This window comes from Mesoplodon bidens, assembly GCF_964165515.1.
Source record: "Mesoplodon bidens genome assembly, chromosome: 3".
In the NCBI taxonomy this organism is placed as follows: Eukaryota; Metazoa; Chordata; class Mammalia; order Artiodactyla; family Ziphiidae; genus Mesoplodon; species Mesoplodon bidens.
In genome coordinates this window covers 176,806,106-176,823,730 of record NC_138178.1, presented here as the reverse complement: position 1 = coordinate 176,823,730, position 17,625 = coordinate 176,806,106, and the positions used below count along the sequence as shown (strand labels likewise).

General features: G+C 61.0%; 1 protein-coding gene across 1 annotated transcript; it reads right to left on the bottom strand.

Annotated features, from left to right (window-relative positions):
- Positions 1 to 8,489: 8,489 nt before the first annotated feature.
- On the bottom strand, positions 8,490 to 16,918 carry EXOC3L4 (exocyst complex component 3 like 4; the record flags this gene model as incomplete). Its single annotated transcript, XM_081228320.1, has 11 exons — positions 8,490 to 8,682; positions 9,925 to 10,046; positions 10,718 to 10,870; positions 10,954 to 11,073; positions 11,643 to 11,757; positions 12,886 to 12,966; positions 13,167 to 13,267; positions 13,637 to 13,759; positions 13,975 to 14,086; positions 15,041 to 15,809; positions 16,513 to 16,918. The coding sequence occupies 11 exons, from the start codon at positions 16,916 to 16,918 to the stop codon at positions 8,490 to 8,492; spliced, it is 2,295 nt and encodes a 764-aa protein (XP_081084446.1).
- Positions 16,919 to 17,625: the final 707 nt, after the last annotated feature.

Genomic DNA, 17,625 nt, shown 5'->3' with positions numbered 1-17,625 from the left:
AAAGACCCCACCATCCCCTCAGAGCTCCAGACCCTGGTCTTCGGGGACAGGAAGGATGCTTCACCGGGCAGGTGCTGGGCAGCCACCCTCGTCCCCAGCTGCCGTGACACCTGCGCTCCCCCTCCCCGGCCTCTCTGAGCTCCAGGCTGCGGCCAGGGGGTGGGAAAAGTTGCCCTCCCCTCCTGTGGCTGCACCAGGCACTTCCCCTTTCCCTGAGTTCAGGCCTGAGGGTCAAGCATCACATACATGAAACCCCCAACTCAAGGGAAATCCTCTGAAAATAGGGCTGCATAGGGGGCCAAGGGGCGTGACTGCCAGTGGGGCCCACAGGGCGGGAGCTATTCTCACCCCCTCTTGACAGATGAGGAGGCTGTCCCCAGGAGACCAGACACTTCCAGAAGGAGCCAAAGGCCAGCCAAGAATTCCACCCTCAGCAGGAAATGAGCATCAGACGCTGGCTGAGAGTGTCCCTGGCCAGCTGCTCTCCCATTCCCCACCTCCCCAGGGGATGGGCGGGGAGCTGCAGGCCAGTTCCACCTGGCAGGGAAGGCAGCCCGCAGGAGTGGAGTGGCAACAGATCCTCCAGGCCAGCCCGGAAGTCAAGTGCGCCAGCACCCGGCCAGGAGCTATAGTCAGCTCCTTGCATGCAACTCAGGGTTTGGGAGGCCCAGGACACGTGCCTTCCCTCCGCTTGGAAATGACAGATGACTTTTTTTTTAATTGTGGGAAAATACACATAACCAAATGTACCATTTTGACCATTTTAAATATATAGTTCAGTGGCATGATGTCATACATTGTTATGCAACCGTCACCACCATCCATCTCCAGAATTTTTTCACTTTGCAAAACAGAAGCTCTGTACTCATTAAACACTAACCACCCCCCTCACCTTCCCACTAGCCTGGCACCCACCATTCTACTTTCCATCTCTATAAACTTGACTATTCTAAGTAGCTCATATAAGTGGAATCAAAAGGATGGTAAGTGTCCTTTGGTAACTGGCTTATGTAACTTCACATAATGTCATCAAGGTCCATCCATGTTGTGGCATGTGTCAGAATGTCCTTCCTTTTTAAGCTTGAATAATGTTTCATTGTTTATCTTTTCATCTGTCCATGGACACTTGGGTTGCTGCCGCCTTTTGGCTGTTGTGAGTAATGCTGCTGTGCGCACGGGAACTCAATTCTCTCTTCCAGACCCTGCTTCCAGTTCTTTTGGGTAGACAGCTGACATTTGTCAACAGGTGCCAAGCTCTGTTCTAAGTGCTTCACATGCACTAACTGATTTCATCAAACAATCTTATGAAATGGATACTCCTCAATTATTCCCTTTTCACGGATGAGGAAATCAAGGCACAGATATTTCCAGTCATGTGGTGGTCAGCGGTGGAGCTGGAAGCCACACACTAAGCATTGTGCTATATTACTTATCCCCTGATGCTGATCAACTGAAATACAGCTTGATGCATGTAAGTCAGACACAAGGAAGGACTGACTGCTGGGCTAGGAAGCTTCGATGCAGAAATGGGAGCTTTTACTGCCCTCCACTCCTTTTTCATCTTTGGAAAAAAAAAAAAAAGATTTCCCAATCTCTTTCACGACCTTGTCCAGTCAATTAACTGAGTCTTCACCCTCACCCTGTGGGGCAGCAGGAGGGGCTGACCCAGTCCTGGCAGCCCAGCCAGAGAATAATGCAGGCGGTGTGTGTTTAACGTCCTCCCTCTATCCCCACTCCCGAAGCTCCCTGGAAGAGAAGGAGTGGAAGGCAGAGGGAGCCCATTCTGGCACAGGGCTCAGCAGGTGCAAAAGCCGGCTGGGGCATGGGACTGGAAGCAGGGGGCACGGGGAGGACCTGGCTGGCAGGGCGGCGCTGATCGCGGCCCTGCCAACTTCCCTCTGGGAGATGATTTGCACTTCCCACCGCCCCAGCCCTGGCTCTCAGGGCGCTGCTTCTCCCTTCACTTCTCAGGCGGTCTCCTGACCTGGGACCCTTCCTGGAGCCTCTTGTTTCCTGGGGATGTGTCCCACTCACTAAGAGCACTGGGCAGAGCCATCGGATCCTCTGTTGACAGGTGAGGAGACTGAGTCTTGGAGGGGTAAGTGAATGCAAAAGCTGAGGCCTTCAGGCTGGGATCTCTGCTGCCACCCAGCCTTCCCCAAAGGGGAAGTCACTTGCTCAGGGTCATTGGCAGCTGCACCTGACCTCGGCCAAAGTCTCCTGACCCCCCTGAGGACCATGGAATGGCCAGGACAGCTGACCAGGCACCACCCTCCCAGGCCAGCCCCTCCCAGGAGGGCACCCATCAGAGCAGGCGTACCCCAACAGGCAGTGTCCCCCAACCCCCAGGCAGCCGTCTACTTGATAACAGCCCCTCCCTTCCTCCCAGGAGGAAGTCAGACCCCACACTCCTTTCTGTGTTTGGCAGATGGGGAAAATGAGGCCTCAGGAGAAATGGCTTCCACTGGTGCTCAATGAGCCTGGCCCAGTTCCCGTGCTGGAGGTGGGACCACTCGGGAGAAAGCAGGGCCCACTGGGCAGCAGGACCCTAATCCCAGTGGCCTTCTAAGGAGTGTAATGCAGGAGGGCCCCCTGGAGGGGTGCCCCTCCAGGGCATCAGGGAATCTCCGTGCCAGCCCCAGTGGCCTGGCCTCTTTCCTAAATAAGCCTGGCTTTTCACAATGGCTTTCGGTGGTGACGCAAGATGGCCAACTTCAGCTCCTAGCCCTTCAGACCCGGGGCTGCCCTGGTCCGGCAGCCTGTGGGCCCTTCTCCTTCTCCTAGACGGCATCATTTCCAGGAAAACAGCCTTACTCCACATAGAGTCCCACCCAATGACAGAGGCAGGTCACGTGGCAGGAGCTCTCGTGGGAATCCCTGTGCTGTGTAGAGCCGGCCAAGGCTGAAGGGGAGGGGGGGAGCCTGCCCCAAACCACCACAGGGCCTACCAGTTCCTCAAATCCGGGTGTTGGAATGCCTCCTCATCCGACATTAGGGAGCTCTGCCCTTCTAGACTTTGGAGAAGGAAGGCATGATGGTGGGGCTCGGGCATGGGACCACATGGACCCTGGGGCACCCCACCACTTACATCTGTGTTTTTTTGTTTTGTTTTTTGGCCACGCCTCGGCTTGTGGGATCTTAGTTCCCCAGCCAGGGATGGAACCCCGGCCCTTGGCAGTGAAACCGCTGGGCCACCAGGGAATTCCCACATCTGTGTTTTTAGGCACATTGCTTCACCCTTTGGGACCTCCCAATCCCTTCTGGAAATGGAGCAGACACTTGCTCAGGGGGTTGCCAGGGAAGGCTCCAAGGAGAGAGTGCATATAAATAACAGTAACTGCTACTCGAGAGAGGGCAAACCCCAGGCCAGGCCCTTATCCAGCACATCAGCATTTTCTCCTGTAATGCTCCCAATTTTACACCAGGAGCTAGAGTCCAGAGAGGTGGAGTAACTGCCCAAAGTCACACAGCTAGGAAGATGCAGAGCTGGGACCCCAGCCCAGAGAGGTCTGAATCCAGAGGCTAATTCTGTTTCTGTTAATTGAAGTATAGTTGATTTACTGTATTATATTAATTTTAGGTTACAACATGGTGATTCAATAGTTTTCTAGATTATACTCCATTTAAAGTTATTATAAAATAAGAGGTTAATTCTTAACCCACACACTGAATCCTTAGGCAGGAGGAAAGTCATAAATCACTGTGCAGAGCCAGCACAGAGTGCACCCCAAAAACAGTGGGACTTTTCACAACATTCCTCTTTCCCACATACTCAGAGTCCAATATTTGGGGATCCTATCAATCTAAGAGCATTAGGTTCTCTACCGTCTGCTTTCACAGGGCTCAGGAAGGACTGCCGTGCCCCCAACACAACTCCCTCCAGCAAAAGCAGGTGCTTCACCAATGCCTGAAATGTCACTGTCCCATGGATGTTCCGTGTATACAGCCCACTATCCGTGTATATATCCATGTGTATATCCATGTATATTGCTTCTTACAAGCTCAAGGGTCCTATAAGGAGCCCTCATTGTTTCTGGGGAAGGACGCAGGGAGATGGGAATAAGGAGACGTTCACTGTATATCCTTTTGTACCTTTTTAATTTTGAACTATGTGAATATATCACTAAAACATTAAGGTTAAAAATGAAAACATTTAACAAATGCATTTTATTATTTATATTTATTTATTTATTTATTTATTTATTTATTTATTTATTTTGCGGTACGCAGGCCTCTCACTGTTGTGGCCTCTCCCGTTGCGGAGCACAGACTCCGGACGCGCAGGCTCAGCGGCCATGGCTCACAGGCCTAGCCGCTCCGCGGCATGTGGGATCTTCCCGGACCGGGGCGCGAACCTGTGTCTCCTGCATCGGCAGGCGGACTCTCAACCACTGCGCCATCAGGGAAGCCCTATTTTTATTTTTTTAAACGTTCATTTATTTATTAAACATTCGGCTGCACCGGGTCAGGTCTTAGTTGTGGCACACGGTATCTTTAGTTGCGGCATGTGGACTCTTAGTTGCAGCATGCCTGTGCGATCTAATTCCCTGACCAGGGATCGAACCCGGGCCCCCTGCATTGGGAGTGTGGAGTCAGCCACTGGACCACCAGGGAAGTCCCAACAAATGCATTTTAAAAGCCGCTAATGAGCGGGTGGGGGTATGTGCACCCAGAGGATGGGAATCCCTGGAAGGATGAAGGGTTCTGTAATGACCCCATGGGTCCCAGGAGAGGCGTGAACCCAGAGGTGGGTGTGACCTGTCCAAGTATCAGTCCGCTCCAAGCATTTCACTAGAGCAGGGACCCAGGGAGGCTGCCCTGAGCCCCTAGAGGCTCTTAGGCACGGGGGTGTGACGGCTCCCAGCAACTCCGCCAAAAAGGGCCCTGCGCTGTCACCCAGCGGGCCCTGATTCCCCCAGACCTGGACCTCTGTGGCTCAGCCTCGCCAGCAGCCCCCCCCGATCATGTGCTCGCAGTGGCCGGCACAGGCCCACTGCCCAGTGTTCTGCACTGACTGGCTGGGGAAGGACCGTCCCATCTCCTCCCCCTGGGCCAAGGGTGGACAGTGGGCAGACACTGACCTTGGTGGGAGGGGCCTCTGACCTGTTGGAGTTGCCTAAGGGACTCAGGGGTAGCAAAGGAAGGGAGGGGACGGAGAGTGGCCCTGGGGACCCCACAGCCTCCTCTCCCCACCAGGGCAGTGCTGAGGGGCCCCGCCAGGACCACATCCCAGCCGCTGAGGGTGCTGCCCCTGTGTCTAGGGGCCCCATGTGGTCCAGGGCCTGGAAGGAAGAGGGAGAGGCCGTGGAGGCAGGGAGGTGACACGATGACTGCCCCTCGCAGCAAGCCCTTGGTGCTGGGTCTCTTTGGCCGGTGTCATCTACCCCTGAGTTCCCTCACCTACTGGGTGCTCCCTCCCACATCGCAGATAAGGAGACCACGCCTCAGAGGGGAAAGGGCCCAGGTCACCAGCTGTGGGAGGGCAGCGCTGAGACCTGAACACGCTCAAGCATGGGCGAAGGGCCACAGAGGGCACAAGTCCAGGTGGAGGTAGGGTGGACACCCAGGTCCGTCCTGTCACCCCAGGCTGTCCTTGGGTAATCAAGCTGGGTTCATCCCGTCCTCGGACCCGAGCACCCTGCCTTGGGCAGGCGGCCCCCGCACCCTTTCACTGCCCTCCAGCCTCATCAAGGACCCACAGGCTCAGGGCCAGAGACCAGAGGTGACCCTCAGTCCACAAAGGAGCCCCAGGAAACATGGGCACTGGGGGAAGCCAAGCTGAGCCGAAGCAGAAAGAGTAGGGGGCCATGCGGGGGGAGGGAGTGGCCAGGCAGAGGTGCGACCAGGGGTCAGAGGTAGGGCCCAGGACCCGAGGTCTAGGGGCAAACAGGATGTCCTGCTGCACAGGGGAACACAGACACCAGGCAAGGCCCGGGCACTGACAGAGGCTGGCACATTCCAGGAATGCACACACATGTGAACACACACACACACATGCACACACGTTTCCTTATCAGCCAGACAACATGGTTCCCAAGTCCAGAAGCAGCTCTGAGAGCCAGCCTCCTCCCCCCATGCTTGGCCTGGACAACAGGATGGCCAAGGAAGCACTCTGGCTCTTCGCAAGGCCTCATGGGACCTGGTGGGCAGCGGGATCCTGAGCACAGCCCCCAAGCCCGGGGCAGAACAGCCAATGGCCAGAGCCCTGAACCTGAGCCGGCCCTGGGTCCCCTGGCCTCAGCCCTCCCTCCAGTCCGCAGCCTCCCTGGCTGCACCCTCATAGAAGCTGCCGTCTGGCTTCCTGCTCGCCCCAGCATGGTCTTGGGAAGCTGACCCCAGCCCCCAGACTCTGCTGGGCTCACAGGACTTCCACAGGGCACACACACCCATCTGGGCACGGAGGTTCCTGCCAGGAAAACCCTGACTTTCTGTCTCTGGGCCTGGGTCTCAGCCTAAATCCTTCCCACTGCAACATGAGGAGGCTGCTCAGACCCACACCCCTCCCCAGCCTCCTCCTGGGGGCCTTCCCCACTCACTGACACCATCCACCTCAGGATTCACTGAGTCCCCCACCCCTGCACCCAGCCTCTTCTCGACTTTTTCTTGCAGATGGTGGCCTGGCCAGACACCTGCGAATGTGGGGTCACAGTGGGGCCAGAGCCTGGCTTTATGGCAGGCTCTTAACTTCACTCTCCCCGGCCTGGGAGGCACAGACAGAACCCCTATTTCACAGCTGGAAAAACTGAGGCACAGAGAGGTGAAGAAACTTGCCTACAGTCTCCTGGCTGGAAAGTGGTAGAGCTGAATCCCCTCCCACCTCTGCAGCCTGGCTTAGAAACCCAGCCCCAGGATCCTCAGCCTGCAGCCAAGGGGCTCAGGCAAGGTCAGGCCTGTCAGGGTCAGGGTGAGGGCCAGGGGCTGCAGGAGGGGGCCTCCTTGAGGGGCCTGGGGCCTGGGACTCAAATGTGGGATGGGGTGGCAGGGGCTCCCGGGGGAGAACCTGGCCAGGACCAAACCAGATCAAGGCTTCCTATACCCTCACCCCCACCCACCCCCAGCCTGAGACTCTCACCCAGACCACTGCCGGCCCCTGGGCTTACATGTGGGGTCAGACTGACCTGTCAATCACCTGCCCCTCCCTAGGGAGAGAGGTGCCCCTCCGATACCTTCCCTCTCCCTGGCTGTGAGGATCCCAGGCCACCCGTGCTGGGGCCTGTTGTGAAGCAGTGCCAACCTCCATCCTCCGCTGGCCTCAGTTTCCCCACTGACACAAGGACCGCTTGTCAGCGTCAGCACTCACACACCCCGGCCCCGCGCCTGTTCCGGAGCCTGGGAGCCCCATCCTCTCGGCTTCCTCCTTCCTGCCCTGCTCATCCCACCCCCGCTGGATTCCCCACTTGGGAAGATCTGGACACTCCCTCGGCCCCCGGCCTGCCCCACCCCTGGCCAGGTGCCCCCATGGCACAGGCTGCCGCTGGCACCTGTTCCTGCTCCCACTGGGATCCCGAAAGGGGACTGGAGGGAAAGGCACCTCTCGCTGCCTCCGGCCGCATCCTGTCAGTCTCCCCATCTCAGAGCTCAGCCTTCCTGGCAAGCCCGAGGTTATGGATACAAATGGGTTCCACAGCAGCCCAAACTGCAGGCTGGAGCCCAATTTCAGTGCCAACTTTTTGTGAGAGGAGAATGAGGAGGGGCGTGCGCAGGGGCGCAGTGGGGTGATCTCCTTGCAGCGCCACGTCCAGAGCCGAGACCTGCAGGGGCAACCCCTCATACACCCACTCCAGGTTGACACTTGCCCTGCAGCAGCCCACAACTCTCACTGCTGGGAAGTCCCTCTCACAACTAACCCAAACACCTCAAGCTGCAGAACGAGGCTTGGCCTTTTCTTGTCTCCCAGGGCCCAGGCCTGCTTAGAACCAGACAGAGCAGCGCTCAACCTGCTGGGCAAAGCTCACTAGGCACACGGCACTGGGGGCCCGGGGTCAGAGCCTGTCTTGCTCTGCAGCCACAGGGGTGGGCCTTCCCAGTTCTAGACCTGCCTCAGTCTCCCCATTGGTACAGTGAGCAGAAAACAGCCATCACCAAATGGAGTCACCACAGAACCTCTGGCTGGACCCTGGGTGCATGGGAACCCAGACCTCCTGCCTGAAGTCAACTTGGCCTGCCCCTCCTTAGGGAGACACCATTTTAATTCATGTTTATTTTAAAAATAAATACTCTGTTCTTCACTTTCAGACCGGGGTGGCGCTGGACAGTTAGGCAGGGAGGCCTTCCTGCGCAGGCAGCACTGATGGGAACTTCTGACACTCCCGAACCCTCCCCCGCAAATGCCGGAAATGCCTCTCTCATGGCTGTTCCTTCTGGTCACCAGCCACGCGTGGCTGAGGATGGAAATTCCATGACCACAGGCTCCTGACTTGGGGCTCAGTGCCTGTGGGAAGGTGGCCAACCCTCCACCTGGGGTCGGCCCCCTCTCAGGCCCAGGAGCACTAGATGCAGGTGATTAGCACATCCACGGAGGTGGGCACCTCGATCTCCTCGAAGAGCACGTGGCTCCCAGCAGTGCCGGGGCCCCCTGCCTTGGCCGCGGCCCTCAGCAGGTCCTGGGCATGCGTCAGGAGGTGCTGGTTCCGACGGTGGCCCAGTCGGCGCAGCGCTAGGATGGCCAGCACGTGGTCCCGCCTGCAGAGACACGCGGACCCTCACTGCAGACCCAGCAGCTTCAATGACACCCCAGACCCCGAGGTGAGGACAACCCCGGGGGCTTGGGCTGGAAGTACGAGTGCACCCAGCATTCCTGGAGCCTGGTCTCAGAGAGACTGAGAATGAGCGAGGAGGGGCAGTGCTCCTGGAAGGGATGGCTGGGCCTTGAAGGGTCCGAGGCCACGTGGAGCCGGGAGGGCAGGCCCCTGTGGCCTATGCAGAGGTTCAAGAAACCTAGTGGATTGAAGGATGCAGCAATGCCGCCACACAGGGGCGGGGCTGGAGGAGCCGCTGGCCTCAGAAAGGAGTCAGGGCCTCCTGCTTCCAGCCCTGCGTAGGGAGCCACAGCCAGGCAGCATGCAGAGAGGCAGCATGGGGGTGGGAGGCCTGCGCCCAGTGGCGTCAGGAGCTCCCCCTCCCCTCCAGAGCACCCCAAGAAGCTCGAAGCACCGCCCCACAAGCTAGGGAGGGCAGGCCAGCCCAGGTCAGGAAAACCGGGAGGGGCCAGAAGGGGAACTTCGGGCGCTTGGAGGGGAGGGGTGGTCACTGCGGGCTGGGGGGCTGGAATTCTCCCCGGGGGGTCGGGGTGCAGGGCAAGGCGGTGGGTCCGGAAGGAGCTAGGCCAGGGGTTTTCTGCAGTCTCCCCACCCTGGAATCTCCAAGGCCATGGAAAGAGTCGGGCTGGGATTTCCCTGGGTACCATGACTCACCACCCCCCACCCACCCAACACACACCCGGGGATCAAAGCCTCCTTCCTCCTGGCCAGGTCTGGGGCTTCCGAAAAGGGCCTTCTCCCAGGGGTGGGGGCCGCGGCCTCCCCTCAGCCTCCCGGGGGGAGGGACGTGTCCCCACCGTCAGACGCGGGAGGAGGGTCTCCCACTCCCTTCAGACTCCAGGGGTGGGGACGTGTCTCCCCATCTCACCACAGGACTGAATGAGGATGGCGAGAAGAGACCACGAGGGAAGGCAGCCCCGATGCCACGAGGCCCCCCCACAGCCTGACGGCCGGGGGCCCGCAGCTCCTGCACCTGCACCTGCGCACTCAGGCCCGCGCTAGTCCGAGCCCCGCCCGGGAGGCGCCCCTCCCCCTCCCCCGAACCAGCTCGCGTCGCCCTCAGGCTCGTCGCCCGCCCAGCTGCAGCCGCAGGGACACTTCTGCAGGCACGAGTCCCCTGACCCCGGGGCCCCGCGGCGCCCGTCAGAATCTCGTGGGGACGGACCTGATGTCGGGGTAGCTCCGGATGAGTGTCTCCAGGTGCCCGCGGATGTCGTCTTTGTAAGTCTCGCCCAGTATGTCCGCCACGCACGGGATAGCTCGGCCCAACCAAGTGGCCTCAGAGCCCTACGGACACAGGGAGACGCCTGCGGGGCGGGCCACTGCCCCCTCCCCGGAACCCCCTTGCCGTCCCCGCCTGCAGCCCCTCCATTAGAGCCCCGTAGAGCCCTCCTGAAGCCACCACTGCCGTCCCACGGGGTTGCCTCCTGCATCGCGGAAGGGGACGCGGGCCTCGGCACCGTGGACTCAGTCGCAGCTCAATAGTCATCTTCCCTCCCCCACGATAGAGCGCGGAGGTGTCTTCCAGAATCTGCTCAGATGGGTAAACCGAGGCCCCGCGGGCAAGTCCTGCCTGGAGTCGTACAGCGGGTGGGGGACCAGCAGCCCAGATGAGGGGTGTGCGTGTGGGGAGGAGGTGCCTGAGCTCGAACTGCCCGGGGTCAGGGGCGCAGGAGCGGTCTCCCATAGTCCCCGACCATCAGACGGGGCTGCGACCTCAGCCCTTCCCCACACACCCCACAAAACTGCATGCAAATGAATGCAAACGTATGCAAAGTGTCGTCCCCACCAGGCCCGCTCGGCGCGGGGGTGGGGGGGGGAGTGCGCAGAATCACTTCCGCCGAAGCCTGCCCCGCGGGGGATCTTACAGGGGCGAGTGAAAATGAGAATGGGGGGCGCTAGGGGAGGGTCCCCACGCTGGAGGCCCCCCGAGGAGGCCAGACAGACAGTGGTCCTACCAAGCCCTGGAAGGTGCTGCCAATGGCCTGGGCGTCCAGGCCCATCTTCTGGGAGCCACTCACGCGCTCCACACCCCGGAACCGCTCGCGGGGCCTCAGCGCCTGTGCCAGGTACTCGCGGACCACGTAACGGTGCACCTCCTGCAGAGTCTCCTGGGCGGCCAAAGCGGGGGTCTGGGTCAGGGTCAACGGCAGGGGCCCTGGGCATGCCCCCACCACAGCTCGGCCCCCCGTACCTGCGCCCGGGGCGGGACCACGTGCTCGAGGTGGCCGGCGAATGCCACCACCTTGTCCAGGAGGGGCTGCAGCACGTCCTGTGTCAGCCAGGCTTTGGTGCACAGGACCTTGAAGAGTGGCTGGGGGCAGAGGGGGTCAGGAGTCTTCTAGCCAGGTGTCCTCCCCATCCACTAGACCCTCCCCTGGGAGCCCCGTGCATGGCTCCTGACAGGGGTGTTTCAGGCCAAGGGACAATCTGTCAACAGGAAGAAATTCTGGGGAGCTATCTGACCCCCTTCTCTATGGTACCTTGGTGACATCCCCTCTCCTGCCACAAATTATGTCACTAGGCCTTTCCCAGGGACTGCCTCCTCCAGGCCCGGAGCCTCAGTAGGCAGAGTTTGAGTTTGAGTTTGAGCCTCTAGCCAGGCCTTGCTTGGGGAGTCCTGGGGGGGCCTTGAGGGGCCGGATGAGGAGCAGTTCCTTGGACACACCCTCTCTGAGACGTGGAGAATGAAGAAGGTAGTTGTTTCCCAACTGTTCCTGCTCAGCTGGGAACTTGTCTGGGTCCCCTGCCCACCCCCTGACACACCACCCCAGCACTGCCCCCACGGTAAATGAATGCCGTGACTTGGGCTCCCAGGCTCCAAGACACAGGGGGCACCTGCTGGGCATGGAAAGTGAGGAGAGAAGGGCCCATCCCCCTCACCTGCACATCACCCTGCAAGCCCTGGAGCAGCCGCTTCTGAAAGGCGCAGGTGGCAGCCACCAGGGGCTTCTCCAGCTCTTCAAGGCTTCCTGGGAACCTGGCCAGAAGATGAGTTCTGGGGAGGGGCCAGGACAGGGGGCAAAGTGAGCAAGGGGGAGCAGGCTGGGGTCAAGGCCTGGCATACAGCCATGAAGGCTGGTACCACACCAACTCCATTCACTTAGACTATAATGTGAAGGGTCACCCCCCTGGGGCTGCACAGTGTAGTAGCCCTGGGAGCAGAGTCAAGTGAGGGCACAGCACTATGCCCCAGATCACAGAGGGGCAGGGCGGTGGAGTGGTGGTGGTCCCACAGCATGGCGGAGCTCCCCTGTGGCAGCGCTGAGCCGAACCTGCACCCCTCTCGGTGGCAGAACAGGGCAACGCAGCTGTTCCTGCCACAGGGGCCCCTCTTTAGAGCCTCATAACTGCCTCTCCAAATATTATAATGTCCCCATTTCACTGTTGAGTAAACCGAGGGCCAGGCTCTGCCCGGTCCCCAGCCCAGGGACACAGAAAGGCAGGCTAAACTTCCATCAGGGGCTTGGCCAGAGGCTGCCTACCAAGGAACAGAGAATGTTTCCTGGGGCTGAACCCCAGGGTCCCCCGTGCCCAGGGCCAGTCTGGCACAGATTAGGGACAAAGAGAGTATTATAGAAGCAGTGCCTCAGTGTGGTCAGGCTTTGGGTTCACACAGACCTTGTTCACGTCCCAGATCCAGCATGTACTGTCTGTGTGACCGTGGACAAGTGGCATTTCCTTTCTGAGCCGCCACATTCCCATCTGTACATGGGGACCCCACCCTTGCGCTGCAGCAGCTGATGCATCTTAAGTGGGGGGACACTAATGCTTGGCACAGAAGGGGGACATCCAGTGCCAGCCCACGGGGGGGCTCTGCCTTCTGGGGGTAGATAAACCCAGGCCCCAGCACGAGCAAAGCCCTGGGGGGAGTGTCAGGGAGGGCTTCTTGGCCTCTGCTCGGCCTTGAAACTCCCCGCATCCCTTCCAGGGCCTCAGCTCTGCGGGGCCGAGAGAGGACCCCACAGCGGGGACGGAGGCCGAGAGGCGGGCTTTCCCTGGAAGCCTCCTGGGAAGGCCGCCTGAGGCCGCCGCGGTAGCCTTCAGGGTCCCGGTTCCCTCCGTTTGCGCGCCCCCTGCCGGCCGTGCTCGGCACCGCCCCTGCGGAGGAGCGAGAGAAACCCACCTGAAATCCTCGCAGGCATTGATGTTGGCGCACAGGTTAGGCTCGCTCACCGCCCCCGACTCCAGGAAAGCCTTTTCAAACCTGGGGGAGAGGTACGCAGAGGTCTTGGAGCCTCTTTCTGGCTTCTATGACCTCGTGTCCGCCCTCCCTCGGGTCTTATGATGAGGCTTGTCCGGGGATCTCGCACACTGAGCAAACAGGATGGGCCCTCCCCAGGGACGACCACGGTCCACACCCTGGCCACTCCACCCACCACACCCCAGCCCAAGATGCGCCCCTACCTGGGCAGGAAGAGGCCAAAGGCCTGCGCGCAGATCCGCAAGGTGGTGGCCTCCAGCTCCGCGGAGATGGCGCCAGCTGCCTTCACGTGCTCTGCCACGAGCTGAGAGCGATGCCACGCGCTGAAGGCGCATCTGAGCCCTCAGTCCCGATGCCCCCGGTCCCCCACCTCGTGGCCCCGTGATGTCTCCAGCCTGCCCTGCTCTTCCTCGCAGTCTGGCCTGCAACTTCCAGCGGCCCCAACCTTGAGCTCAGCCCTCCCAACTCCCCACACCCACGGGGCCACCTGCTAAGCTGGGAGTTGTGGCCTGGCGCTCCCAGCTTGGCCAGGCGACCCGAGGGCCTCTGATCCGGCCCCACATGGGGCCTCAAGCTCCCGTCTAACAGGGAGAGGTGGTTATGACTGTATTTTACAGCTCTGGGTGTCTCTACCGCCTGAGGCCCAAACACATGTCCCTCCTTCTGGGCGCACCATGTGTACGTCGATGGACAGTGGCGTATGGTAGTGGCCCTGCAGCACGTCGGGGGCCTCGGCAGCCACCCAGCGACTCTGTTCTACCTGCAGGATGCCATCGAAGCAGCTCGCGATCTTGGTCTGTGCGGGGTAAGGAAGGGGCCATGGTGTGACCCTCCTAGGGAGGAGGTCCCCTACCTCCCCAGCCCCAAGCCCCATCGCCCGCCCTTGGAGACAACAGCCACCCTGCTGGTGCACAGGCCCACGCCTGAGGGCACGGAGCCTCCCTGCAGGGGGCGGCGGCCACACTCGACCTGGACCCCGCCCCCTCCGGCCTGGCCCCTCATGGCCCTTACCTCCAGGAAGCTGGTGTAGTCACTCTCGAGTCGGGCCCACACATCGGGTGCCAGGAGCGGGGGCAGTGGCTCCACAGGCAGAGCCAGGTCTTGGGAGCCCAGGAAATCAGGACTGGAAGGCAGGGTGGAGCCTGAAGTTCTGAGCAGAACTCTCATGGGGCAGCGGCTGCCCCTACTCCCCTCTGGATAGGCTCAAAGCCTAATGCCATCACCGTGAGGGCCCCGAATCTGGGCTGTTCACATACTCAGCCCCCCACCACGCCCTCCAGGTTTCCATGCCAGACACCCCTCCCCGCAGCTTCTGACTGCAGGATTTCCTGGCACCCTAAGCAATCAGCTGTGCGTGCACAGAATGCATAAAGATGGCCATCCAGATGGACCTTGATCAGGTTGCCTCGGGTGTGACCACTACCCTCACGGTCAGGGTACACCCAAGACTGAACTCTAAACGCCCCCAGGACCACGCAGCTCAGGGACCAGCCACTATCCTGTCCACACTAGGGAGGCCCAGACAGGGGCGGGTACTTGTCTAGGCCACAGGGCATACTAAGGAGCCCAGGACTTTGGCGCCCTCCACCGGCTTGCCTGTCTGCCTGTGGGGCTGGGGAGCGCTCAGCGGGAGAGGTGATCCACCCCCTCACGTTCTGCAGAGCCCTGAACCCAGGGGTCCATCCGAAGCAAGAGTGGGGCTGAAAGACACCTCACGCCAAGCGCTGTGAGCCCACGGTTGTGTCTTTCCTGGAGGGTGCCCTTTGCTAATTCACTAAGAGGCACCCTGTGGACTAGCTTGTGCCTAACTGGGCTCCCTGCCTCATAAGCAACCCCCGCCCCCCACCCGGATGCTTTCCAGCTTCAGGAACTGGCGGATGGATGGCCTCTCTCCCCTCTCGGGAGAGCACCATGGTCTAGAATGGGAAGGAGAGAATGTCGAAGGCTCCCGGATCGGACGCCCAAGAAAAGGGGAAGAAAGGTGCCCTGTGCTCTTTGGAGCAGGTTCCTGAAGGCCTCTCGTGTGGTCAGTTCCAGCCCCTCCTTGCCCCTCATGGCGTCCTGGCTGGGGCCTCACCTGCTGTAGACATTGGAGGCCCAGTCCAGCAGGATGTAGAGCTGCTCGCAGCCACGGGCGTCGTGCGCCAGCTCCTGGAGGCGCTGGGCCACTGCGCCGTGGAAGGCGCGCAGGTAGGCCTCCCACGCGGGATAGCCGGCGGCCGCGTAAGCCGGGTGCACCTCCAGCTGCACCTTCTGTAGGTCGCGGCGAACCAAGCGGCCGAGCTCGGCCAGAAGCTGGGCCAAGCCGGAGGCGCCCTCGGCTGCCCCCGGGGCCTCCCCCGCGCTCACCTGCTGCACGCGCTCCCGCGCGCTCTGGCGCACCGCGTCCTCCCAGTGCTGGCGCCAGTGGCGCGGCGTGCGCAGAAAGTCGCCGTCCGCAGGGGGCTCTGGGTGGGTCTCCTCTTCTGCGCGCACCACGTGGGCCAGCTCCGTGAGCAAGGCCGCGTCCACGCCGTCCGGGCCCAGGGTCTCGAGCACGATGGCGCCGATCTCTGCAGCCAGCCCATCGTAGTGCAGGCACACGTCCATGGCGCGCCGCGCGAAGTCCGTGGGGTCGTGCTCGAAGGTGCGCGAGGCTTTCTCGGCCACTAGCCGAGTCTCGAGTTGCCGCAGCTGCTCGAAGGCCGCCAGCAGTTTCCGCTCCGTGATGAGGTCGGCCACAGATTTGTCTTTTGCGAGGTCAGGTGAGAAGAGGGGTAATGAGGGGGATGCCCCAGCCAGGCCTGTCACCCCGATCCCACACATCCGGAGCCGGGCTGCTGGGCCCCAGAGCTGCATCTGAAGGCCTGCTCCGGGAGCGACAGCCCCAGGTGCCCTGTGTCCTTTGGAATCACCTTTGAAGAGGTGGAACCCCAGGCCCCAAGCCTGGCTCAAAACAGCAACTGGGATCAGTCCCTGCCTTCCCACTCCCAGCTCTACAGAACTGGACCTGGTGGCTTCAAGTACAGTCCTGACTGCAGGTCCAGTGGGGTCAGAGCTCAGGGCGGGCATGCCCAGGCTCCTGCCCCAGTGTCCAACTTCAGCACTTCTTGCTGTTCCCTGCTCTGGGCCAACCTCCAGCCCCTAGGAGCACTCTACCTTCACCTACATTCCCCCTTCAGAGCCCTACTCCAATGTGTCCTCTCCTGGGCAGCCCCCTGACCTCTCCTCTGCCCCATGGCTCACAGGCACCCTCTGGGACGCTGTGATCTGAGAGGGCCAGTGCCTTCTCTACCACTCTAGTTTGGCCAGGAGCCAGGCTGTGGAAGCCTGTGGAGTTCTGGGGTCCTGCAGATCTGGGTTCACGTCCCGTTTTTCCACTTCACAGCTGTGAGACTTGAGGTAAGTCACTTAACCTCTCTGAGCCTCACTTTTCTCAGCTGCCCTTGTTCAAATGTTGGAAGAATTTAACGTGAGATTGTGCAGGGGCAGAGGTTTGGGGGAGGAGAGCCTGTCAGGGAGCCTGGGCCCCACTGCCCCTCCCCTGCTTAGTGGTGAGGAAGGCCTCACCTTCTAGTTCCGCGGGCCCCGCCTCAGTGGACGACTGCGGGCTGACACTGTCCATGGCCCTTGAGGGCACCTCCCGGCCGTCGGCCACCCCTGGCCCAGTGGTAGCCAGGGTCTGGTCAGCAGCCAGGCCATCGTCCAGAGCACGCCGTAAAGACCGAAACAAGAGGCGAGCGCTGCGCCTGAGCAGGCCGGGGTCCTCCTGGGGGGCGCAGCCCGAGGCCCGCTGGCTTGCCTTTGAGAAGGCCCGCCGAAAGGTGCCCAGGCCAGGCCTCAGGCCCTCTCGGTGGGCGCTGGACGCATCCTCGCTGCTTGCCCTCCGAGTGCCCTGAGCTGGGATCTGGGGTACCACAGGCTCCCTGGGGCTGTGCAGCTCCGGCCCAGAGGCCACTGTCTGAGGCGATGGCATCTTGGCAGCAGCAGAGCTGGGGGCGAAAAGGAGGCTCAGGAAGCCCTGGGGGGTGCCCAGCCCCTAGGAGCAGACACAGAAACCCATGAGAGTCCTGTGGGGTGTGCTGGGGCCCAGTGGCTTAGTCAGGGAAGCTTTCCCCAGGAGGTGACCTCAGGGCTGTCAAAAAGGAAATGTCACCAGGCAGCTCCCATGGCCAGAGCCGTCTTTGTGCCAGGCTGCAGCCACTTCTGCAGACACAGACAGCTGCTTCTATCAGGAAACCTTCCCTGACACCATCTTCCAAGAAGGTCTTCCCCAGGTACCCACCTCACCAGCTTTGCCAGGCCAGACCCTCCCATCGGAGCTCGAGAGGGAACTGAACGCGCAAGTTCTGGGGCACAGCCTGACCCGCAGCCCACAGTCCCTGGGGCTGGGCCCAGAAACCACGTCCAGGACTTCCTGGAGCTTAGGTCCTGAGGCTAAAATGCCCACCCCCTCCACAAGCCACTCACCACTCCCCCATCCTTCAGCTCACCCCCATTCAGCCATCAGGCCTAACTGCTTCTGCTCAAAGCGGAGCTCAGGGACCCCCGTGGGAGGCCATGCCTTTTCCCTGCGTGTCTCAGAACTGGAGGGAGGTGGGGCCAGGCCGGAGGGGGCTGGCCCAAGCCACCGGGGGGCTTATCGGGGCCTTGCAGCCTGCAGGGAAGGCTGTGGGAGGGGCC